Source organism: Tursiops truncatus, chromosome 1, assembly GCF_011762595.2.
Source record: "Tursiops truncatus isolate mTurTru1 chromosome 1, mTurTru1.mat.Y, whole genome shotgun sequence".
Lineage (NCBI taxonomy): Eukaryota > Metazoa > Chordata > Mammalia > Artiodactyla > Delphinidae > Tursiops > Tursiops truncatus.
The window spans coordinates 148,198,344-148,223,928 of record NC_047034.1 but is presented as its reverse complement, the minus strand read 5'-3'; the positions used below and the strand labels follow the sequence as shown (position 1 = coordinate 148,223,928).

General features: G+C 41.1%; 1 protein-coding gene across 7 annotated transcripts in view; it reads left to right on the top strand.

Moving 5' to 3' along the window:
- Positions 1-25,585, top strand: part of ST3GAL3 (ST3 beta-galactoside alpha-2,3-sialyltransferase 3) — a 236,812-nt gene that overhangs the window by 93,817 nt on the left and 117,410 nt on the right. For 5 of the 7 annotated variants that reach the window (XM_033867824.2, XM_073790892.1, XM_033867822.2 and 2 more), the window contains exon 3: positions 13,309-13,356. The exons of the other annotated variants lie outside the window; for them this stretch is intronic. In XM_033867824.2, the coding sequence (XP_033723715.1) occupies positions 13,309-13,356 (48 nt within the window). The remainder of the gene's footprint in view (positions 1-13,308; positions 13,357-25,585) is intronic. 7 annotated transcript variants of the gene reach the window in all.

The window sequence follows — 25,585 nt, the reverse complement described above, 5'->3', positions numbered from 1 at the left end:
TTTGGTTGTTTTGGCCAATTTAGAAACAGAATCTTGCAAAGGGGCAATTTTAGAACTGTGGTCCTCCAATTTAATCTTAAGAAAAATGAATTTGGGGAGATTGAAAGTTCCCCACAATGGCCACTGTAATTCCTGATTACTTTTAGTGTGGCCCACTTAGTTAAAAATGCACATAAAGGGTGTACACAGTTTTTAAACAGGAACTGGCCAGAGTCCCCAAAGGAGGGCCGCCTTCAGAACATTTAGATGACTGGAATCCCATTTCCCTAAGTTCTCCCAGAAACCCACGTAAGTTGATAGAGTCTCAGCCCAGATTCTAAAAGGAATAAAACAAACTCAGTTCCCAGTTAGCTCAATCTCCCAAAGAGAACCTTGCTACCGCATGCTCCAGAAAACAACTTGAGTACTCACCAAGGACAAAGCCTTGAACCAGAAAGGCCGAAACTTCTCCCATAGAGGACAAAGCCTTTCCACATCCTGAATAAAGTTGGAGAGCTCAAAACACGGAAGAGCGGAGCTTGGAATGCGAGAGAAGACTCCCCATATTGAAAGCAGGCAGCACCTCGCTGAAGCGATAAACACAAGGGCCTCAGTGCAGGTACCTCACTTGATTCCATGAGCTGTCATCTCTCGGGGTTTGCCTCTTTTGGGCCTCCTTTGGACCCCATTTGTGACACCAAATATGTCAACTTTAATAATATAATAGCCAGTTATTTTACCAGCAAAAGTGAATTTATTCGGGAGTACCAGAGGAAATCCTATTTGGGAAATGCAAGCTATGGTAAACCATAGGCAAATCCAGAGAACAAGGAAGGGGAACTTGCTTTTATAGGGAAAAGGGCGGAGTTGGGGGTGTGGGGCTGTGATAACCAGAGAGTCCATTGGAGGAAGCTGGGAGTCCGGAGCATAGAGGCTTCTCATTGGTCGGACTGCTACAGTCTCTTATTGTCTGGGCTGTCATGGGGTGGAGAGAAGTTTTCTTCTTCCTTTTGGATAGTAGAGGCACCTTTCTGTTGGAGAGCTGGTGTAGTCTCTTACCATTTGGAATAGTTGAGGATGCATGGCAGGGTGTGAGAGCTCCCCCTACAGGCTTGTCTTGACTCCAGTTTTAGCTGAGGTTTCTTTAATTCCACAATTCATTCATCAGTTGGTGGACATTTAGGTTGCTTCCACCTTTTGGCTATTGTGAATAATACTGCTGTAAACATTCATGTTCAGGCTTTTGTGTGGACATAAAATTTTAATTTCTCTTGGGTATATGTATACCTAGCAGTAGAATTGCTGAGTCATATGGTAACTCTATATTTGACCTATTGAGGAACTCCCAGGCTGTTTCCCAAAGCTGCTTTACCATTTTACATTCCCATTAGTAGTGTATTCCATTTCTCCCCATGCCTTCCACTCTTAGTACTTAAGATGAATGACAGTGATGTCAACCAATTACTTTTCATTTCCCAATTGTGGTATTGAGAGGTACATATCTTTTCTTTTTAAATAGAAATAATACAAAGTAATAGGTATACAATTTTTTTCATGGCAAAATATAAAAACTTTATTGAGCAACTTTTCATCTTATTCCTTCCCTTTGTCTTAACTAAGTTATCTCTTGAGAATGGAATGGCACCGTACTCTTGATGGTAGCCTATCAAGTACATCTTTTTCCAGACGAAGGAAAGAATGTCATATGGCAAATGACTTAATAGTCTCATCCTGTCCAAAGGTCTCTGGCACATGTGAATATTGCAGGCCCTGCTCTCGCGGAGATTCATATCTTTTTTTTATTATTTGGATTTGAAAAATTAACTGGGTCGTAAAGCAAATCCCAGACATCAAGTCATTTTACCCATAAACATTTCAATATCATCTCTAACAGTAAAGAACTTAAAAAAAATAGCCATTATGTTATTATCTCACGTTAACTATAATTCCTTAGTATTTTCTAATACCCAGTTCATATTCAAATATCACTAATTATCTTAAATATGCATTTCCACAGTTGGGTTTTTCTAAAAATCTGGGTCCAAGCAAGGTCCTCACATTTGATTGTTTTATCTTTTAACTATCTTTTATTCTAGACTAATTATTTTTGATAGATCATATTTAGATAATGTAATCACAAAATAATATAAGATAGTACTTAGTAAAGCATTAAATAGGTTGTAATCAAATATGAGTCTTCTAGGTTTCTAATAGACTCTTCATTGACCCTGTTGGTAGATATATAAGTTAGAGAACCAGATGGACTAAATTTGAAGCTCCGGCCCTACCAATGTAGGCTGTGTAATCTTGTGCAAGTCAATTTAGTGTTTTTTCTTATTAAAGTTATACATGTGCATAGTTCAAAAAGACAATTCTACAAGACTTGTTACCAAGAAAAATGAACAAGAAAAGCACTCCCCCATTACCACTACTACTTGATTTCCTGCCTCCAAGAGGCATTTGTTTTCAACTCTTTTAACTAATTTGTTTGCTATTTACCTCCAGATCTCTAAATAACATGGTTATATTGCTATTCTTGATATTTCTTTTTTAAATGTTAATTTTTAAACATTTATTTTATCGAAGTATAGTTGATTCATTCTTGATATTTCTGTTTTGAGTATTACCTATTGACTTTCTCTAATGGAAGCTGAAGATTTGGTATTTAGTACTCTATCACACTCACTGCTCCTCCACCACAGATACTAAGTCCATCCTCCCATTCTCCTAATATAGTTAGAACAACATTCAGTCTGTATATTATGGCCATGAAAATGCTATTCATAGATACCATGATTACTGTTTTTTCACTGCACATTTTATTTTTCCTGAAGTCAATAACAATCTTGCTTTTTATTTTGCTTAGTTTTCTATGTATTGACCACTAATTTAACTCTATACTCTTCCCCAGTTGTATAAATCTGCTCTCCATATGTTCAAACACATTAGTCTATCAGTTTCATTTGCTTGAAGAAATCTCTCTAGGAACCTTCTGACATGCACTGCTCTGGACTGTTTCCTCTCTATCCCTGCTGCCCAACTATGGTCTTAGAGTCTCCCATCACCATCCTTCTCTTTTGGTATATCTCATTTCCTGGATCCCATGTTTTTTTCATTTTCTTCTTCATTTACTGGAACACATCCTCTAATAATATCCTAGGAAGGATGCATGAGAAGTGAATATCTGAGACATTACCTGTATGAAAGTGTCTTTATTCTAATCTCATATTTAATTGATAGTCTGGCTGGGTATAGAATTCTTGGTTGTAAATTATTTTCCCTCAGAATTTTGAAGATACTGCTCCACTGTATTTTAGGCTTTCAGCGTTCCTATTGAGAGTTCTGAAGCCACTCTGATTTTTTTAAATTATTTGTATAAAACCCTTTTTGTTGTTTTTCTCTCTGGAAATTTGAGTGTTCTGAAATTTCATGATGATGCATTTGTTGGAGGACTCTTTTCATCTTGTGCGGTACACTCAGAGGGCCCTTTCAGGCCCCAAAACTCAAGTTCTTTAGTTCTGGGGAATATTTATTTGAATATTTTCTCCCTTCTATTAAAATTTTTTTTTTCCTTTTGCTAGAACTTTCATAATTCAGTTGTGATGGTTCCTAGACTGGTCCTCTAATTTAAAAAAAAAAAACACTTTTGTCTCCCATTTTCTATCTTTGTCTTTTGTACTACATTTTGAAAGACTTCCTCAACTTACTTTTTAATCCTTTTTAATTCTGCTATTATGTTTTTAATTTTCAAAAGTTATTTTTTGTTTTTATTCACTGCGTGTACCTTTTTTAAAAAAATGAATTCTACTTTGTGAATAAAATATTTTCTTTCTGAAGATTTTAATGATTTTTTGAAGAGTTTTCACCTTTATTTGTGTTTTCTCTTTTTCCACATTACATTTATTTTATTATTATTTTTTAAATATTTATTTATTTATCTGTCTGCACCAGGTCTTAGTTGTGGCATGTGGGATTCTTTTTTTTTTTTCAGTTGCGGCATGCAGGATTTAGTTCCCTGACCAGGGATCGAACCCGGGCCCCCTGCATTGGGAGTGTGGAGTCTTACCCCCTGGACCACCAGGGAAGTCCCTCCACATGGCATTTATTTTTCATTTGCTTTGGTCTCTGTCTTTATATTAGATACTTTCCTCTAATGCCTTGTGGTCTTGGCTGTCAGCCTATACTTAAGAGTGTAGTGTCTTGTTTTTAGTATCGTCTTCTCTCCTACTTCTAGTGGTACCTGGTGCTGCCAGCAATTGAGCCTTTGGGGAGTTCTGTGGTGTATTTCAGGACATATTTCAGCCTTCCCCACTGCTAGTATAGGATTCACCTTTCCTGGTTTTGCTGAGTAAGTTCTACTTGTTTATCTGCTTTCCAAAACTTCTGTTGCTGGTGTCTCCTGTTCTCTTTGTTCCTGTGTACTTCTAATTTACAACAAACAAACGACCTTTTCTGTCATCTTGAGGGGTTTGGAAGGGAGTGAGGTGTATGTGTAATCTAAATCAGTGTTCAGCAAATGGTTCCTGCACCAAACCCAGCCCTTTCCTATTTCTAAGGCACCATGACTGACACTTTCCCAGGCCCCTAAAGTTCCAAACTTCATCCTAGCATCTCACTCTCAGTCTCAACACATGCCTAGTACCATTTTCATTCCAGCTTCTGTTGCACCAACAGGTGTTTGTAAGCAGTGCCACCCTTTCCCCCTTCCCTCCACCCTCCTAGAGGGCAGTAGGTAGTGGAAATCTAGCTACTCCCAGATTTCCTGGTCTCCCTGTGGTGCTGATGCCCCAGGGGGTGTCCTGCTCCTGCTCCTCAGCTAAGTGCCTTTTGTCTCCTGATGACATAGCAATTTCTTCCTCAATTTCATGGTGACTCACTTCTTAAAAATAGTCTTTGATGTGTCAAAGCCTTTTTTGAAAGTCTAAACAGGTTGTATTGACTAGTTCCCTTTTAGTCACATGCATTTTTACCTCCTGAAAGAAACTCTGATATATTAGTTAGGTATGATTTTACCTTCCTGAAACCATGCACCCCTCACTTCCCATGCTTCAGTGCCTCTCCTTCAGTGTTCCCACCCGACCAGCACAGCCTGTCCCAAAAGGTTATCTCACAGCAGCTCAAATACTGTCTCCTCCATATCTTCCCAGCTTCTCCCAGAAAAAATTCTCCCTCTTGCCTCTTAACTCCTGGAGCACCTTTTCTAGAGACCTGTAATATAGTTCTTTGTATCTTTGTATCATCCTCCTGATAGTTCATAAACTCCTTCATGTCAGGTACCATGTCTAATCTTTTGATTAGTCTCTTGAGCTTAGAAGAACTCTGTATATGTTTGGTAAGTTAAATTAATGACATAAATCTAAGGAGAGACTTCTTGAAATAAGTCTACTAAGTCAACAGCCTCCACTTAACCCATTCACAACTGAGTCCCTGCAGTCTGATCACTGTACAGAAATCGTTCCCACTAAAGTTACAAATGCCCTCCCAGTGAGCGATTCTGCAGCATCTTTTCATCCATCAGCTTCTTCCACCTCTTTACCACATTTGGATACTCGTTTTTATAAACAATTCTTACCTCCTCTGGCTTCCTCTGTCCTGCTGCTCCTATCTCTGATTATTTCACTGATTTCTCTTCCATGTACCACATTCTTCTAAATCAATGGTTGTGTTTTGTTTTCTGTCCTCAGGCTTTTTTTCTCTATGTAGCTTCAGGAATCTCATTTACTCATGTTTTGTTTGTTTGGGATTAGGGTTGAGAGGGAAGAAATTGAGGGGCTCAGACTAGGGGTTAGATTCCCCCAGGATCTAAGCAGTGGAGAAAGTAGAACAAGACACAGGTAACCATATGGCTATTGAAGTATCAGTTTTGCTGATGGACCAGTAAATCCCCAAAGTTGAGAGCTCTTTCATAAAGCTAGATTGGAGAACACAGCTTAGACCCAAGGTCCAAGTAGGGCCTTCTACTTCTCCTGAGATTTAGACCCTTGGGGTGAGTCGTGCTTGGAACAGGTCATTGGGAATGCAGAAAGTGCTCCTGGGTATTAAAGCATGAGGACTGGAAGGTAGAGGAGGTGAATTTGCTCAGACTATAGACAGCTCCAAGATAGCAGGAGATTTAAAAATGAAAATCTCAATTATAGGCCAAGCCTCAAGGGAACTGAGGAAGAGCTAAACCCCAAGGTCTCATAGAAAGATGATCCGTGGGATAGCTGACTGCCACAGAGACTGGCACTGGAAGAATATTCTGGATCCAAGGCAGCTCTTTGAGGTGTCATGTTGCCCTCAGCAGCAGCGTTGTGGCTCTTCACTGTGATGCTCTGCCACTAACATGGGCCCCAAGGCCCAGCATCAAGTCCAACCCATAGCCTCCCAGCCTCTGCTCTTCTTTGCTTTTCTGCTTGTATCTCCTACCAGCAGCCCCAACTCTCTGTGCATCCCAAGTCAAGTCTCCAAAAGAGACTCCAAAGGCAGAACCTATCTGCCTATGGATTGCCTTCTCTTGGCTCAGGTGCTCACCTGTGGTCCAGTTGTCTGACCAGAGGAGAAGCAGGGTTATGTGGTTTAGATGGAGGCTACACCCACTTAAGCAAAGGTCAGCATCCATTTGCCCAAGGCCAGAATGTAGATATAATCCTTCTTCTTCTTAATCTCTTACTCATGTCCCACAAGTCACTAGTCCTGTAAATTTTCCCTTTTAAACATTATTAGTATCCTTTTTTTTTTTTTTTCCTGTTGTCACTGCCTTGTTCAGGCTGCCATCACTTCTCATCTGGAATGTTGCAATCTCTTCTACCAGTCTCCTGGCCTTCAGTCTGTCTCCTCTAATCTACCTTTTACTCTGTTGCCAGAACAGTCAATTTGGTTCCCGCATAGCAGTGAAAGTTTATGTTTAAGAGTATAAATCAGATCGTGTTACTCCCGGGTTTTAAGCAGGGGCTTCTCTCTGCTATTGAAAAATACAGTGCAGACGTCTCTCGATGGCCTCCTACATAAGGCCTCCTACAGATCTGTCTCCTGTCTTCCTCTCTGACCTCATTTCCCACCCCTCTTGTGTTTTTCGTGCTCTGTGTTCCAGCAACACTGGCCTTCTCGCTGTTCCTTAATGTACCAAGATTACTGTACTTGCTTTCCTTCAGCCTGGAACTCTTTTTCCCTTGGTCTTTTCTTGGCGGGCTCCTGTCTCCCAGTCTCAGCCATATGTCACCTCCTCAGAGAAGCCTTCCCAAAACACCCAATCTAGCATTGCCTGTACTTCCCCTCATGGTCACTATTACATCATTGGATATTCTTCATAACCACTTATCACTGTCAGAAGTTTTGTTCTTTTGTTTACTTGCTTTTTTTCAGTCTTCTTGACTAAACTATAAATTCCTTGAGAATAGGAGCATTCTCGTTCTTCTTTACTATTGTATCCGTAAGTCTGGTGTATAGTACTTGCTTAATAAATATGTTGAATTAATGAACAATGAAGTATCTCCCTCATTACCCTTATTTCCATACATATATTATACTTAGCTTTCCCCCTCAGCTTTATTGAGATGTAATTGACAGATAATAATGTGTAAGTTTAAGGTGTATAGTGTGATCCTTTGACAAACGTATGCATTGTGAAATGATTACCACAATAAGGTTAGTTAGCACATCTATCACCTCACAGTTACCTTTTTGCATGTATGCGTGTGGTAAGAACATTTAAGATCTACTCTTAGCAAATTTCAAGTGTACAATACAGTATTGTTAACTGTAGAATGCTTAGTTTTATATGTGTTTTTAATTTACCTGTTAGGTTGCAAGCTACTTCAGGGAATAATTTTTTTTCATTCATTCTTACGTCTCTAGGGCTTACACATGGTGGCTAGCAGGATATGTGTGTTGAATGTGTACCATGAGAGGTAGTAGCCAAAATGTAACTTGTTCACTGCATAATTTGACTTTTGGAAGCCTCTCCAATGACTGGAAAGACTAAGCCTCATTCTTCATCCTCTCTTTATATTCTTTTTATCTGCTTCAGAAACCAGACACAGGAAACATCTGACCATAATAAAAGGTTTCCAGTAAATTCTAGGTTTCCTCACTGAACAGAGTCACGTGCAGCAATGCTCTGTTGTGCTTTGGTCTATAATTCTGTTTGGTCACTTGTATAGAACCCCACATGGCCGCCTCTGGCCTGGGAACCAGGAACAGCTGGAACCCAGGATGTTTGAAATAAAAATGACATATCTCTTAGCCTGAGAGGGAGAAGTCTGGATATTCTTGGTCCGTTTCTTGCAAAACAAACTTCTCAATTTGTTGAACACTGAATTTTCCCTTTAGCTGTCAAAGTGGTTTATAACTCAAATGATCTTACATCCTTTAGAATAAACACAAAAAATGAAGGGCCGAACTGATTCTCAGATCTCTGCCTTAAATGCTCAAAGCAAAAAAAAAAAAAAAAAAAAAAAAAAAAAAAAATGCTCAAAGCAACATCCGTCCAAACTTACACAAAGCACGATATATGTCCCTAACTTCCTCCTGGAGTTTCTACCCTCTCACTTGCATCTTCTGCAGTTTAAAGGCACATGCTCTTGGGAGCATTCCACTACCACTGGAAATAATATTTACAAAAACTCCAACTTTTCCTTTCCAGTAAGACTGTCATCTGTTTGGTGCTTGCCCCTTGCTCACCATTATCACACTTTATTTTAAGTGCCTATTAACCTCTCTGCTTCCTTGGCTGGAAGGCAAAGACCAGCTCCTATTCAGCTCCATATCTCTAGTATCTGGCACCAGGCCTGGCACATAATAGGCACTTGATAATACTTGTGAGAAGGAAGGAAGAAGAAACGAATTTTTTAAAAGCCGGTCTATTTAGGAATTGAGGTTGCTGAGGTATATTTAAGTGTCATGAAGTATAACGATGACCTCAGTATAACTAAAGGGAAAAGCTGAATAGCTTTTCAGCATGTACAGTGAATAATGAAGGGAGATCAAGAACCTTCCATCCTTTTGCATTGGTACCAGTGTGTTAGAGGTTAAAAATCTTAGAGCTGGATTAGAGAGTTCTTTTTTGACTTTTTTTTTTTTTTTTCTGAAAATACAAGTTACATGTTCACTCTGGAAATTTTTCAAAAATACAGAGAATAAATATCATCTATAATTCTTTCACCCAGAGACAACTGTTGTTCACATTTAGTTAACTTGTAGCCTTTTTTCTTTACATTTAGATTGAAAACTCTAAAGGAGATTATTTCAGGACTACCTGTGAGTACAAAGAAAGTAAATTGAAATTGGAAAAACACTTGTCAACTGTAATAAAAATTTGAGATGCTGTTTTCATTGTTGCTCATCTGGGCAGTCAACCCCTCAGAAAGGCTTTCCTAATCTTCATCCAGGTGACTGTGATCTCTCACCTAGAAAGCGCCTAGGGCCCTTTCCTTATTCCCCCTGCACTGCTTTGTGGGAATGCTTTTATCTTTCGAGGATGAGGCCAGGCTCGAACATCTGAAGCTTCATGGTATAAGGACATTTCAAGGTTGACTTGAAGGAGAATCTGTTATGCAGGATGGATCTCTCCCCTCACCAATTTGTGAAATATCACTCAGATAACATCACCTTTGAAAGAAAGCAAAGACATTTACTAGTTTATTCCTTTGTTTAGCGAACATATTGACCACCTTCTGTGTGTCAGTCACTGTCCTAGGCATCAAAGCCTCAAAATGAACAGACAATCCTTATCCTCAGGGAACTTGCAGTTTAAAGAGAGAAAAAGACGAGTAAACAAGGATTATAATGCAGTATGATAAATGCCATAATAGCAGTGCAGTGACAGCCTAAAGATAAGGGGCAGAACTGATCAGAGAAGCCTTCAAGAAGTGGGGATGATTGCCCTGGGTCTTAATAGAAAAGTGGGAGTTTTTAATGCAAACAGGCAGAGAAAACAGTATGTTTGGTGTCTGAAGACACAAAGATACATATCTCTTTGGAGAAATAGAAGTTGTTTGGCATATCTGGAGCATGAGGCATGAGGCCAAAATGGTAAAGATCTTGAAGGTCAGAGCTTGGAGTTTATCTTACAGGCTACGGGAAGCCACTGAAGCATTTTAATCAAGAGCAAAGACGTAGTCAGGTATACTTTTTAGAAAAACCATGCGGAGTATGAAGGATGATGGAAGTGGGCTAAGCTGGAGGTAGGCGTGTGGTTAAGGGGCGTATCAGAACAGTCCTAGCAAGAAAAGGATAGGCAGATGTCCACAAGAGGCAAATCTACAGAGACAGAAAGTAAATCAGTGGTTGCCTGGGGCTGGGGGTGGGAACAGGGCATGACTGGGCACCTGGGATCTTCCGGGTGATAGAAATGTTCTAAAGCTGCGTATGTTGATGGTTAAACAACTCTGTACATTTTCTAAAAATCATTGAATTGTACACTTAAAATGAGTGAATTTTATAGTATGTAAATTATACCTCAATAAAGCTCTTTTAAAAAGAGAGAAAAACAGGGGCTTCTCTTCTGAAAGGGCACAGTAACATTGAGAGGAAACAGATGTGGGAAACATTGATAAAGAAGTAGAATTTGCAAGAGATGTTGATTGTATCTCATACAAGGTAGGATGGTCACCTATCTGATTAGACAAGTGTTCTAATTGTGCTTCTACATTTTTGTGAAAGAAAAAAAAAAGTCAGCCTTACCTTTTACTTGGTAGGTTTCAAAGCATATGGGTCTGCCCTTAACTGGCAGTACAGAATATCTGCCTCTGGATACTCACCAAAAATTGTATCCTGCAGGGCTTCCCTGGTGGCGCAGTGGTCGAGAATCCGCCTGCCAATGCAGGGGACACGGGTTCGTGCCCCGGTCTGGGAAGATCCCACATGCCGCGGAGCGGCTGGCCCGTGAGCCATGGCCACTGAGCCTGCGCGTCCGGAGCCTGTGTTCCTCAACGGGAGAGGCCACAGCGGTGAGAGACCCGCATACCGCAAAAAAAAAAAAAAAAAAAAAAAAAAAATTGTATCCTGCAGCTCTCTGCTACCCAGTTCTTAATAAACACTTGATTATGAGAAAAAGTGATTATGAAGGATTACCTGAAGGAGTTGAAGTCCATCCATTTCTTGAGGCACTGTCTTTCAGCAAACAGTTATTGCCTGCCAGGTGTTATGCTGGTAACATAGCAGTGAATAAAGCAGATATAGTGTCTGCCTTTATAGAGCTTATAGTCTAGCAGTGCAGACAGATGACTTACAGTTATGATAACTCTTGTGTCAGATTTCCATGTGCAATAAGAAAAAATGACATACACCTGAGATCTGAAGGATCATGCTGAGGTGGGATGCTGCCTGTGGTGTAGACGCTGGGCCTCATGCAGCCAGCTAGCATTCCTTTGTAGTGAGTGAGCCTTTTTTTTTTTTAAAGGGAACATGGGTTTTATTTATTTTTACTTATTGATTTTTGGCTGCATCGGGTCTTAGTTGTGGCACGTGGGATCTTCGTTGCGGCACGCGGGATCTTTAGTTGTAGTGCATGGGCTCTTCGTTGCACCGCGCTGGCTTCTCTCTAGTTGTGGCATGCGAGTTTTCTCTTTCTAGCTGTGGCACATGGGCTCCAGAGCATGTGGGCTCGGTAGTTGTGGCGTGTGGGCTTAGTTGCCCCACAGCACGTGGGATCTTAATTCCCCAGCCAGGGATCAAACCCACATCCCCTGCATTGGAAGGCGGATTCTTTACCACTGGACCACCAGGGAAGTCCCATGAGTGAGCCTTTTGAATGTGATCCCTTTGGAGTCTGGGGTCTCTGGAGTTCTTTTGGGCCTTAGATTATCTTGATGTCCCTTATAATTGCTTTAATTGAGCTGTGTGCTCGCCTACGCCATCATTTGTGTTGCTCCTGTTGTAAGAAACAGCCATAAAGATTCACAGTTACTTATTACAGAAACGTTGTAGAAGTTACAGTCTTCAACATCGTGCAGGATCTCCCTTTATTAAGACCCATGAGAGGAATTTCTTTCTAATCACCGTATGGTATTTGCTTTTATGTATGCTTTGCTCTTGTGGTTGCTCTGAGGTGCCCTGTCCCATCCTGCGTCAGGTCTCCACACACAGCATCCTCTCTGCCTGGAATGCCCATTCCTTCTTGTCGGGTTTAACACTTACTTAGCCTTCCGTTCTTAGTTCAGGTGTCACTTCTTTAGGGAAGACTTCCCTAACCAACACCCACTCCCCTTCCAAAACTAGGTCTCCTCCTAATAGAAACTTCCTCAGCACGCTTTTCTTTTCTTCTTCTTTTTTTTTTTTTTTGCGGTACGCGGGCCTCTCACTGTTGTGGCCTCTCCCGTTGCGGAGCACAGGCTCCGGACGCGCAGGCTCAGCAGCTATGGCTCACGGGCCCAGCCGCTTCACGGCATGTGGGATCTTCCCAGACCGGGGCACGAGAACCCGTGTCCCCTACATCGGCAGGCGGACTCTCAACCACTGCGCCACCAGGGAAGCCCTCTTTTCTTTTTTTACTTAATCAGTTTTTAGTTGAATAACTTGTTGGGTAACTTTTTTTCTCTTAGACTGATGACAGATCCGTGAGCGTAGAGACCATGCTTTTTTTATTTTCATCTGGATCGCAAAGACATAGTATAGTATCTTGCACATAGTAGATGCCCAATAAATATTTACTGAACAGTTGAATAAATGAATGAATGTATGTATTGTGAGCACTCAATCTTATTTATTTTCTCATTTTCTTCAGCTGTTTGGGAGCTCAGGCCTCTTTGATTCTACCTGTAGCGTTTGTTTAGGTCCTCATGGCATGCATTTTGTGCACTAACATTCCCCTGACTATATAATATTTTTCCTTCCTTTGACTTCTTCATTTTTGACTCCAGTGTGTACTGTAAATTCCTGTAAGTCACTTTATGCCTTTGGGGGGAAGAAATAATAAACATTGAGCATATGAATAGGAAAAGAAAACAAGTCAAAGGGAAATGTTAGTGCCTTCCACCAGATGCAGAAGGGAAGTTTTCTTTTGCTTTGTTTTAATTTTATTTTCACTATGAGAAGCAAAAAAGAAGTAAATGTGTCCCTTAATTCGGCAGGAAATGCCTCTGAAGAATTTGGGGCATATCTCTGCCCTGAGATGTTCCTCCCAGTGGCACGAGGCTTGGGCTGGGCTCGGCAGGGCCTCCTGGCCCGGTGGATGGGTGAGATGGACCAATGGAGGCTGTCTGTGCAGCTGAGTTCCAGTCCAGTTGACTTTTCCTTGGGAGAGGGTTTGGGCAAAGCCAGTGGGAACTTGTTTTTTTGTTTTTGTTTTTGTTTTGTTTTATTTTTACTGTAAGAAAGAGAAAGAAATGAACTTGTCCTCTTGTGTTGCAGATTCAGTGGTTCTTTCCTTTGACTCCGCTGGACAAACACTAGGCTCAGGTACCACTCCCTTCCCTTCTATCATCCTTTCAGCATTCAGCACTGGCCACCTTTGAAGTGGAGCCTAATGAGGTGGGGGAGGGGGCGTCTGGGGAGGGCAGTGGAATATCTCAGTATTGTGGGAAAATCTCAAGAAGCATTTCTAGGGACCCACAGTCTAGGAGGCAGCAGTGGGCTACAACATCCAGAAGACTTCTCCAGTTGCTTTAGAACTGTGCACCAAGGAGTTTGCAGCTCCTTCCTTATTCAGGGTGGTCCAGCGTCACAGAAAAGGTGTCTGTTTGCTGTGCACATATCCTGTCTCAGAGAGTGGGGCAGAGGGCGTTGAGAGACCCCAAGCTCTGGGCACGCTGGAGTAGCTAACCATCAGGGCTCTCCAGCAGCATGCCAGGCTGGTGAGAGTATCACAGCTTCCTAGGGACATACACCCTGTTGCGTGTTCACATGCACACCCCGTATACTCAAATACACACCTCCTCCAGGACGGGCACTGTACTGTGCACATGTGCTGACGTACTCCTGCTCTCCCCTGTGTCAACAGTGCAGGACACACAAATCGGCACACCCGCTGCTTTGACACAAATCACCCAGGCTCAGTGGAGCTCAGCTTTCCCCTGTCGGAGGCAGTCTGCCTGCCCCACACCACTGTGCTGTTGGCAGCGAACAGAAAGAGCAGATACTTGGGTTCTTCAGCTTGCTGCCATTGTGTCCCTGTGGGAGCCCCAGAATGACTTCACCTCGTGAGGAGAGCATCTCTATGTACCAGGTCTTAAGTTTTAGCTGAAGACAGTGGTCCTCGTACCTTAGGTGCCGCCTGTGAGTAACAGGGAGACTTTGCTGGCCTGTTGAGGGCAATTAACCCATTTTGCTGTCCTTAACTGCAACAGATTGATGTTTCACAAAGCAGCAATGAGGTTCCAGGCCACTGTAGCAATGTGGACAAGGGGAAGGATGATCAGAGAATATGATCGCAGCTGCCACTGTTTGCTGAGGGCCTACTGTGTGCCAGCACTATGCTAAGTGCTTTACACACATCTTGCAAGGTGGATAGTACGTCTTTACTTATAAAGAAACTTAATTCTCAAAGACTTGAAGTACCCTGTCCAGGGCCACTCATATCTGTCCACCCCTGGAGCCTGCACTGTCTGCCTTGTCATCTTGCTGTCTCATACTTTGATGCCTGAGGTGTCCACATTGAAATGCTGAGATGGGAGAGGTTGCTTTAAGACAGAATGGGCCTTTAGAAAGAGTTTTTAAGTAGATGCAAAGTTGCATCCATTCACATAGGAAAAAACTGATCAACTTTATTACATTAAAGTAGAACTTCTGCTAATGAAAAGGTACCATTAAGAGAGTGAAAAGGCGGAGTGAAAAAAGACATCTATAACACAAGTAGCCAACAAAGGGCTTGCTTCCAGAATAAAGGACTAGAAAAATCAATGTGAGTAAAGAAATAACCCAGTATAGAAAAAGGCAAAAGGCCCCAACAGGGACTTCACAAAAGAGGAATCCAAATGGCCAATAACCCTCTGAAAAGGTGTTCGATTGTATTACTACCTAGGGAAATGCAAATTAGCATTTCAGTGAGATACCACTGCGCATCTACCAAAATAGGAAAGCCTGAGAAGCTTGAAACTCCAGGGTTGGTGAGGAAGTGATATGGTGGAAACTTTGAGTCTCTACTGGTCAGTGGGTAAGTTGATTACAACCACTTTGGAAAAAAACTATGGTAGTGTCTAGCTAAATTTGAATATATACATACCCATGACCTGGCATTTCCTCCCCTAGGTATATTCCCTGCATAAATAGATACTTATATATATACCAGGATATATGTATAAGATACATGTGTAAGAATCTATCACTGTCATTGAATGCAGCTAAAGGCCTGGACAGAATGCATTTAGCAGCTATTTGAAGACTCTGAAATATAAATAGTAGTAGACAGATTGGGGGAAAAACTAGAATTAGAAGTGCTGCCACCCTGACAGTGAATTTCTCATTTTTCCTCTGGTATCCCATGTCCTGGACTCGAGACAGCCCAAAATCCGGGCACAAACAGAGTGGACATAAGGGCACAAATGGAGAGAATTCCAGAAGACCTCTAGTTATGGCTAGAGTCTGGTTGGGAAAGGGGCTCTAAGGCTCAGACAGGGATGGGAAATCCCGAGGGTTGTTTTTCTCTGTTTTCTCATGCCCTAGTCCCCAGGCAGTCCCCTCGGTGGTGGTGGTGGCAGTGCCCAGTAGCAGCCGTGGGGCCTTCAAGCACCTAAAACTGAGGAAGGGAATCCTTCTTTGATCAAATCTTCCTCTCTGTAATCCCAAGGGGGTGGGGTGAAATCCAGTTGCTTTTTTCTCTCTCTGCCTTCCTGCTGCTTGGTCCCAGATTTGGGTACAGTTCAGGAAATGTGTGGCAGAAAGTGTAACTAAAACCCCAGATTTCTGGCCAGAGAACCAGAAAGGGGAGGACCAATGAACTGGAAAGTACAAGGACAGCAGAAAGGAAGGAGCTCAGGAAAATGACTCCATAAAGTTGTGTATGAACTTCTGGGCTAGCCCTGAGCTGTGCATGTGTGCATCTGATTCTAACCAACACACCAAAGGCTTTGAGAACAACTAAGGGATAGACCACCACCTGAGTCCCAGACTGGACACTTGGTGGTACACACCTGAACAGGCTTTGAAAATGGAACTGGCATTGAAACCACAACTCAAAAGAAGGCTGGTCAGAACTTGCCAACTAAATCCAACCTGCCTGATTGTCTGGTAAAACAAAAATATCAACATTCTCCACTGAATTTAAATAAGACCTAAAGTTTCATGACATAATATTCAAAATATAGAGGATACAATCTAAAATTAATTATCACATGAAGAACTTGGAAAATCGCAACTTGCCTGGGAGAGGCGATCAGAGGATGCCGATGTCAGGGCTTCCTTGGTGGTGCAGTGGTTCAGAATCTGCCTGCTAGTGCAGGGGACATGGGTTCGAGCCCTGGTCCGGGAAGATCCCACATGCCATAGAACAACTAAGCCCGTGCACCACAACTACTGAGCCTGCACTCTAGAGCCCGCAAGCCACAACTACTGAGCTCACATGCCACAGCTACTGAAGCCCACGCACCTAGAGCCTGTGCTTTGCAACGAGAGAAGCCACCACAATGAGAAGCCCGCGCACCGCAACGAAGAGTAACTCCTGCTCGCCATAACTAGAGAAAGCCCGTGTGCGGCAATGAGGACCCAACACAGCCAACAATAAATAAATTAAATAAATAAATAGATGCCGATGCTGAGATGACACAGATGTTGTAATAATCTGACAGACCTTAAAGTAGCTTTTATAAAAAAGCTCCTGGCCCCCTTTCCCCACCTCTTCCATCTGGCTGTTGCTGAGTTGAATCCTTTCATAACAAACTGGTAATCTAGTAAGTAAACTGTTAAAAAAAAATGCCCCCAGAAGTAAGGGTAAACATTGTTGACATGAATGGAAAGATAGAATGTGTTAGCCAAAAAAATAACCCTGTGAACCATATATGTGTATATAAACCAAATGGAGATACAAGAAAAAAGATACGATAATGGAAAATTAAAAAACTCTGCTGCATGGGCTCAATCACAAAATGGAGATGACAGAGGAAAGAATCAGTAAACTCGAAAATAAAGCAATAGAAACTATCCAATCTGAACAACGAAGAGAAAAGATTAAAGAAGCTGAACGAAGTCTCAGTGACTTATGGGACAATACTGGAAGGTTTACCATCTGTGTCATTGGAGTCCCAGAAGGAGAGAAGGAGTGCGGTACAGAAGAAATGTTTGAAAAAATAATGGCTTAAGCTTCCCAAACTTGGTGCCCACGTAGGCTTTATTCTGGGAATGGAGGGCTGGTTCAACATTCAAAAATCAATCAGTGTAATCTACCCTATTAACTGTCTAAAGAAGAAAAACTACATGGTCATGGCAATGGATAAAGCATTTGATACAATTCAACATCTACTCATGATAAAAGTTTTCAGCAAACTTAGAAGGGGACTTTTTCAATGTGATATAGGGCATCTACAAAAAACCTACAGCAAACATCATACTTAATGGTAAAAGACTGCTCTCCCCCTAAGATCAAGAAACCACTCCTGAAAGTCCTAGCCAGTGCAGTAAGAAGAAAAGGAAATAAAAAGGATACAGACGGGAAAGGAAGAAATAGAACTAACCGTCTTCATAGGTGACATGATTGCCTACATAGAAAAATCCCAAGGAATCTAAATATTTTTAGATTGGTCTGGACACACTTGATATCATGAATAGAACTGAATTTACTGTATGCCCAGCTCTAGACATCTTCTTTTCTTCCCAGGATAGAAGGGGAATGGTGCATGACCTCTTTGCTTGCATTGGGATGGGGCTTCCACCTACCAATGGAGGTTCGACACTCTGTTGGCCCCCCAGTACCGTCACAGCTGTGCTGTGCTTGGGTGGAGGGCGCATAGTCACAGGGCACCTCATCTTATCAGGACCTCCTCGCTAGGCCTCTCTCCTCCCCCCACACCAATGTACACCCATTTGAGACTGGATTTCAGTTTGTGAACTTCTAAGTTATTTTACTGGGTCAGTTAATTTAGTCCAGGTCAGTGAATTTTTCCGTGTTTATTTTATAAAACTGCTTTTCCTATTTTAGTTTGTCTTTGATTAACTGATCCTATGTGATAATTTATTTTCCTGACTCAAGATGACGTGGGAGCTGTTTGCACTTTGGCCAGCCCCTCTTGGGTCTCTGTGGACTCCCATGGTTCATGTGTGGGCATGGCTAGGCCTTTTGACACCACCCTGGGGCAGGGGCTGGGAGGTAAGGGTAGATCATTGCTCTCATGGCAGCTCTCCTAATATGAGGGGGTCTGCTTTCCTTGTTTTCCTCTGAGAGTCAGTGTAGAGTAATGTAAAGAAAAGAAGCTGCAGAGCCAGACCTGGGTTGGTTCAACCGCACCCAGCTGGTCCACGTGCTGGCTGGGGATCTTGAACACATTATTTCCCCTCTCTAAGACTCTGTTTCCTCCTCTGTAAAATGGAGAAAATACCCACCTCATAAGGGTTGTAAGGGTTAAACTGAGAGTGTAGGTGAAGGTACTGAGAGCAGCATGAATTCCCAGTAGTTGCTCAATAACTAGTAGTTCCCTCAGTTCTTCCCTTTGTCCGGCATGTCCGTTTGCAACTGTTGCCAACTTCCTCCAACCCAAGCCAGGATATATATTACTTATGTTTAATATAGCCCATGACTTTTATTCGAGGCTGTACAGTGCCTTTTCTTTAGAAGAGAGGGATCTATTTTGGTTAGGATAGGTCCTCATTCCATTTATCCCTATGCCCTATGCACTTAGCAATTCATCATATCTCAGAGGTTGGAGCCAAAGACCCCTTTAAAGAAGCAGAGCTTCTTCTCTTATATGCTTGGAGTTTTCTTGCCTAATGGCGTATCCTGCTTTTCTGGCTTTTGTGCGTTCTAATATGAAGTGCTGCAGTTTCCTGATAGAATAAAGTCCATGTTTTTTCCCATATACTAAACTTTATCTACTTCAATCATGTTTCTCAAACTGGCCTTCCTGGGAAATATTCATTGTTGTCATCGGCAGCAGTTATTTCATAGGCATCTGCTTTGTGCAAAGCACAGCGACAGCCCATGGGAATTTGTGGTGGCTCTTTACAGTGATCAAAGGAGGTGGGTCACTGGGGACTGAAAGGGCCAGTCGCACAGTTGGTTCATGATGTGCACCTATATTCCCTGAAAGTCCATTTCAGGGCTCAGTGGCCTAAGAGTGGAGCTGGAGTAGGACACTTTCTCTCGGGGAGCTCCCCCTTCATCCTAGAATAGGATATCACTGTGGAGTCAGAACCCCCAGCTGTTTAAACATGAGAGCATAAGTAGAAAGTGATAACACTTGTACCCCCTGCTAAGATAAAAGGAGGGGACTCAGGGTTATTTAATCAGGGCATTGTGAAAACATTTAAAATTTTCTTTACATTATAGAATCATGATGAGCAAAATGAAATACAAAGTGTTGTGGAATGTATTAAATGTTGAATTGCTATAATATAAAAATAAATATTTTTAAGTTTTTAAGTTAAAAACTTGAGCTTGTTTCAATGTGTGTTAGTTTTTATCTCAGGGTTTATGCCTCTCAGGTGGTCAGTTTTCATAAAGGTTCCAAATATGCTTAAAAAGAATGTGCATTCTCCACTTGTCAAGTGTAAGGTACTCTATGTATCAGCTAGTTCAAAATTTATTCACTGTTCTGTTCAAATCTTCTGATTTCTCAACTGATTCTGTGAGCCTGATTCTTCAGGGGTCTGTAAGGTTCCCGTTATAATGACAGGAGACCCATTGTATATTTCTCCTTGTAATTCTGTTAATTTTGCCTGATACAGAGACATTATTAGGTGCATACACACTTTAGTGCATGGCCTCCTTTTGTTTATGTCGTTTCTGAACCTTCCAGGAGTCTCTATGAGTTCAGAACACCAACTTCTTCCTTTGAAATGCCAGTGGAAGAGTTAATGGTTAGTTTCAAAGACAGTCAGCATCGGAACAGGCACTTTATGCATTCACAGGTCTGGCGTGGTACACGTGTGGAGGAGAAGAGCAGAGATTTGCATCATGCATGCCACTTCCCACCTTGAGCCAGGCAGGGGACACACATGTGCTCCTTGGTCAGGGCTTTCCAGCCTGGCTGAGGCAGGGAGCCTAAACCACCAGACTAAACATCTCCCCTTCACTGTGCAGCTGTGGTCTTGCTGCTCTGACACCTGGGAGGAGAGTACCTTCAGGTGCCAGGAGAGCTGTACATATACATCAGTGCACATTGTGCCTGGTGACTTGAGAGTCCCAGGATCTTTTTTTTTTTTTTTAGTTAATTTTTGGAGTATGGTTGCTTTACAATGTTGTGTTAGCCTGCACTGCACAACAAAATGTATCAGCCATACACATACAGATATCCCCTCCCTTTTGGACTTCCCTCTCATTTAGGTTACCACAGTGCACTAGGTGACTTCCCTGTGCTATACAGCATGTTCCCATCAGTTGTCCATAAATGGGTGTTGAATTTTGTCAAAAGCTTTTTCTGCATCTATTGAGATGATCATCTGATTTTTATTCTTCAGTTTGTTAATATGGTGTATCACATTGATTGATTTGCATATGTTGAAGAATCCTTGCATCCCTGGGATAAATCCCACTTGATCATGGTGTATGATCCTTTTAATGTGTTGTTGGATTCTGTTTGCTAGTATTTTGTTGAGGATTTTTGCATCTATATTCATCACTGATATTGGTCTGTAATTTTCTTTTTTTGTAGTATCTTTGTTGGTTTTGGTATCAGGGTGATGGTGGCCTCGTAGAATGAGTTTGGGAGTGTTCCTTCCTCTGCAGTTTTTTGGAAGAGTTTGAGAAGGATGGGTATTAACTCTTCTCTAAATGTTTGATAGAATTCACCTGTGAAGCCATCTGGTCCTGGACTTTTGTTTGTTGGAAGATTTTCAATCACAGTTTCAGTTTCATTACTTGTGATTGGTCTGTTCATATTTTCTCTTCTTCCTGGTTCAGTCTTGGAAGGTTATACCTTTCTAAGAATTTGTCCATTTCTTTTTTTTTTTTTTGGCTGAGTTGGGTCTTCATTGCTACGCGCAGGCTTTCTCTAGTTGCGGTGAGTGGGGGCTACTCTCCGTTGCAGTGCGCACACTTCTCACTGCAGTGGCTTCTCTTGTTGCGGAGCTCAGGCTCTAGGCGCACAGGCTTCAGTAGCTGTGGAGTGCAGGCTTCAGTAGTTGTGGCGCACGGGCTTAGCTGTTCCGTGGCATGTGGGATCTTCCCAGACCAGGGCTTGAACCTGTGTTCCCTGCATTGGCAGGCAGATTCTTAACCACTGAACCACCAGGGAAGTCCATGTCCATTTCTTCCAGGTTGTCCATTTTATTGGCATAGAGTTGCTTGTAGTAGTCTCTTATGATGCTTTGTATTTCTGCGGTGTCTGTTGTAACTTCTCCTTTTTCATTTCTAATTTTATGGATTTGAGTCCTCTTCCTCTTTTTTCTTGATGAATTTGGCTAAAGGTTTATCAATTTTGTTTATCTTCTCAGAGAAACAGCTTTTAGTTTTCTTTATCTTTGCTATTGTTTTCTTTGTTTCTATTTCATTTATTTCTGCTCTGATCTTTATGATTTCTTTCCTCCTACTAACTTTGAGTTTTGTTGGTTCTTCTTTCTCTAGTTCCTTTAGGTGTAAGGTTAGATTGTTTATTTGAGATTTTTCTTGTTTCTTGAGGCAGGATTATATTACTATAAACTTCCCTCTTAGAACTGCCTTTTGCTGCATCCCATAGGTTTTGGATACTTGTGTTTTCGCTGTCATTTGCCTCTAGGTAATTTTTGATTTCCTCTTTGATTTCTTCAGTGATCTCTTGGTTATTTAGTAATGTATTGTTTAGCCTCCATGTGTTTGTGTTTTTTATGTTTATTTCCCTCTAATTTATTTCTAATCTCGTAGCATTGTGGTCACAAAAGATGCGTGATATGATTCCAATTTTCTTAAATTTACTGAGGCTTGATTTGTGACCCAAGATGTGATCTATCCTGGAGAAGGTTCTGTGTGCACTTGAGAAGAAAGTGTAATCTGCTGTTTTCAGATGGAGTGTCCTGTAAATATCAATTAAATATGTCTGGTCTATTGTGTCATTTAAAGCTTGCATTTCCTTATTAATTTTCTGTCTGGATGATCTGTCCATTGGTGTAAGTGAGGTGTTAAAGCCCCCCACTATTACTGTGTTACTGTCAATTTCCTCTTTTATAGCTGTTAGCATTTGCCTTACGTATTGAGGTGCTCCTATGTTGGATGCATATATATTTATAATTTTTATATCTTCTTCTTGGATTGATCCCTTGATCATTATGTAGTGTCCTTCCTTGTCTCTTGTAACATTCTTTATTTTAAAGTCTATTTTATCTGATATGAGTATTGTTACTCCAGCTTTCTTTTGATTTCCATTTGCATGGAATATCTTTTTCCATCCCCTCACTTTCAGTCTGTATGTGTCCTAGGTCTGAAGTGGGTCTCTTGTAGACAGCATATCGATGGGTTTTATTTTTGTATCCATTCAGTGAGCTTGTGTCTTTTGGTTGGAGCATTTAATCCATTCATAATTAAGGTAATTATTAATATGTATGTTCCTATGACCATTTTCTTAATTGTTTTCGGTTTGTTTTTGTAGGTCCTTTTCTTCTCTTATGTTTCCCACTTAGAGAAGTTTCTTTAGCATTTGTTGTAGAGCTGGTTTGGTAGTGCTGAATTCTCTTAGCTTTTGCTTGTCTGTAAAGATTTTGATTTCTCTGTCAAATGTGAATGAGATCCTTGCCGGGTAGAGTAATCTTGGTTGTAGGTTCTTCCCTTTTATCACTTTAAATATATCGTGCCACTCCCTTCTGGCTTATAGAGTTTCTGCTGAAAAATCAGCTGTTAACCTTATGGGAGTTCCCTTATATGTTATTTGTTGTTTTTCCCTTGTTGCTTTCAATAATTTTTCTTTGTCTTTAATTTTCGCCAATTTGATTACTATGTGGCTCGGCATGTCTCTCCTTAGGTTTATCTCCTATGGGATTCTCTGAACTTCTTGGACTTGGGTGGCTATTTCCTTTCCCATGTTAGGGAAGTTTTCAACTATAATGTCTTCAAATATTTTCTTGGGTCCTTTCTCTCTCTCTCTTCTCCTTCTGGTACCCCTAAAATGTGAATGTCGTTGCGTTTAATGTTGTCCCAGAGGTCTCTTAGGCTGTCTTCATTTCTTTTCATTCCTTTTTCTTTATTCTGTTCCATGGCAGTGAATTCCACCATTCTGTCTTTCAGATCACTTATCTGTTTTTCTGCCTCAGTTATTCTGCTATTGATTCCTTCTAACGTAGTTTTCATTTCAGTTATTGTATTGTTCATCTCTGTTTGTTTGTTCTTTAATTCTTCTAGGTGTTTGTTCTTTAGTTCTTCTAGGTCTTTGTTAAACATTTCTTGCATCTTCTCAATTTTTGCCTCCATTCTTTTTCTGAGGTCCTGGATCATCTTCCTTATCATTATTCTGAATTCTTTTTCTGGAAGGTTGCCTATCTCCACTTCATTTAGTTGTTTTTCTGGGGTTTTATCTTGTTCCTTCATCTGTTATATAGTCCTCTGCCTTTTCATTCTGTCTATCTGTGAATGTGGTTTTCATTCCACAGGCTGCAGGATTGTCCCCCATTTGTTTATTTTTGTTTTAATTTTCCTTATGCTAGGAGATGGTTTAAAAAGATGTTCCTGTGGTTTATGTCAAAGAGTGTTCTGCCTATGTTTTCCTCTTAAGTGTTTTAATAGTGTCTGGTCTTACATTTAGGTCTTTAATCCATTTTGAGTTTATTTTTGTGTATCCAGGGTCTTTCTTTTTTTTTTTTTTTTTTTTTCCATTTCTATTTCTTGGAAGGCTATTTTTTTTTTTAAACATCTTTATTGGAGTATAATTGCTTTACAATGGTGTGTTAGTTTCTGCTTTATAACAAAGTGAATCAGTTATACATATGTTCCCATATCTCCTCCCTCTTGCGTCTCTCTCCCTCCCACCATCCCTATCCCACCCGTCCAGGTGGTCACAAAGCACCGAGCTGATCTCCCTGTGCTATGCGGCTGCTTCCCACTAGCTATCTATTTTATATTTGGTAGTGTATATATGTCCATGCCACTCTCTCACTTCGTCCCAGCTTACCCTTCCCCCTCCCCATATCCTCAAGTCCATTCTCTAGTAGGTCTGTGCCTTTATTCCGTCTTACACCTAGGTTCTTCATGACATTTTTTTCCCTTAGATTCCATATATATGTGTTAGCATATGGTATTTGTCTTTCTCTTTCTGACCTACTTCACTCTGTATGACAGACTCTAGGTCCATCCACCTCACTACAAATAACTCAATTTCGTTTCTTTTTATGGCTGAGTAATATTCCATTGTATATATGTGCCACATCTTCTTTATCCATTCATCCGATGATGGACACTTAGGTTGTTTCCATCTCCTGGCTATTGTAAATAGAGCTGCAATGAACATTTTGGTACATGACTCTTTCTGAATTATGGTTTTCTCAGGGTATATGCCCAGTAGTGGGATTGCTGGGTCATATGGTAGTTCTATTTGTAGTTTTTTAAGGAACCTCCATACTGTTCTCCATAGTGGCTGTACCAATTCACATTCCTACCAGCAGTGCAAGAGTGTTCCCTTTTCTCCACACCCTCTCCAGCATTTATTGTTTCTAGATTTTTTGATGATGGTCATTCTGACCAGTGTGAGATGATATCTCATTGTGGTTTTGATTCCCATTTCTCTAATGATTAATGATGTTGAGCATTCTTTCATGTGGCAATCTGTATATCTTCTTTGGAGAAATGTCTATTTAGGTCTTCTGCCCATTTTTGGATTGGGTTGTTTGTTTTTTTGTTATTGAGCTGCAAGAGCTGCTTGTAAATTTTGGAGATTAATCCTTTGTCAGTGCTTCATTTGCAAATATTTTCTCCCATTCTGAGGGTTGTCTTTTCGTCTTGTTTATGGTTTCCTTTGCCGTGCAAAAGCTTTGAAGTTCCATTAGGTCCCATTTGTTTATTTTTGTTTTTATTTCCATTTCTCTAGGAGGAGGGTCAAAAAGGATCTTGCTGTGATTTATGTCATAAAGTGTTCTGCCTATGTTTTCCTCTAAGAGTTTGATAGTTTCTGGCCTTACATTTAGGTCTTTAAACCCTTTTGAGCTTATTTTTGTGTATGGTGTTAGGGAGTGTTCTAATCTCATACTTTTACATGCACCTGTCCAGTTTTCCCAGCACCACTTATTGAAGAGGCTGTCCTTTCTCCACTGTACATTCCTGCCTCCTTTATCAAAGATAAGGTGACCATATGTGCGTGGGTTTATCTCTGGGCTTTCTATCCTGTTCCATTGATCTATCTTTCTGTTTTTGTGCCAGTACCATACTGTCTTAATTACTGTAGCTTTGTAGTATAGTCTGAAGTCAGGGAGCCTGATTCCTGCAGCTCTGTTTTTCGTTCTCAAGATTGCTTTGGCTATTCGGGGTCTTTTGTGTTTCCATACAAATTGTGAATTTTCTTGTTCTACTTCTGTGAAAAATTCCAATGGTAGTTTGATAGGGGTTGCATTGAATCTGTAGATTGCTTTGGGTAGTAGAGTCATTTTCACA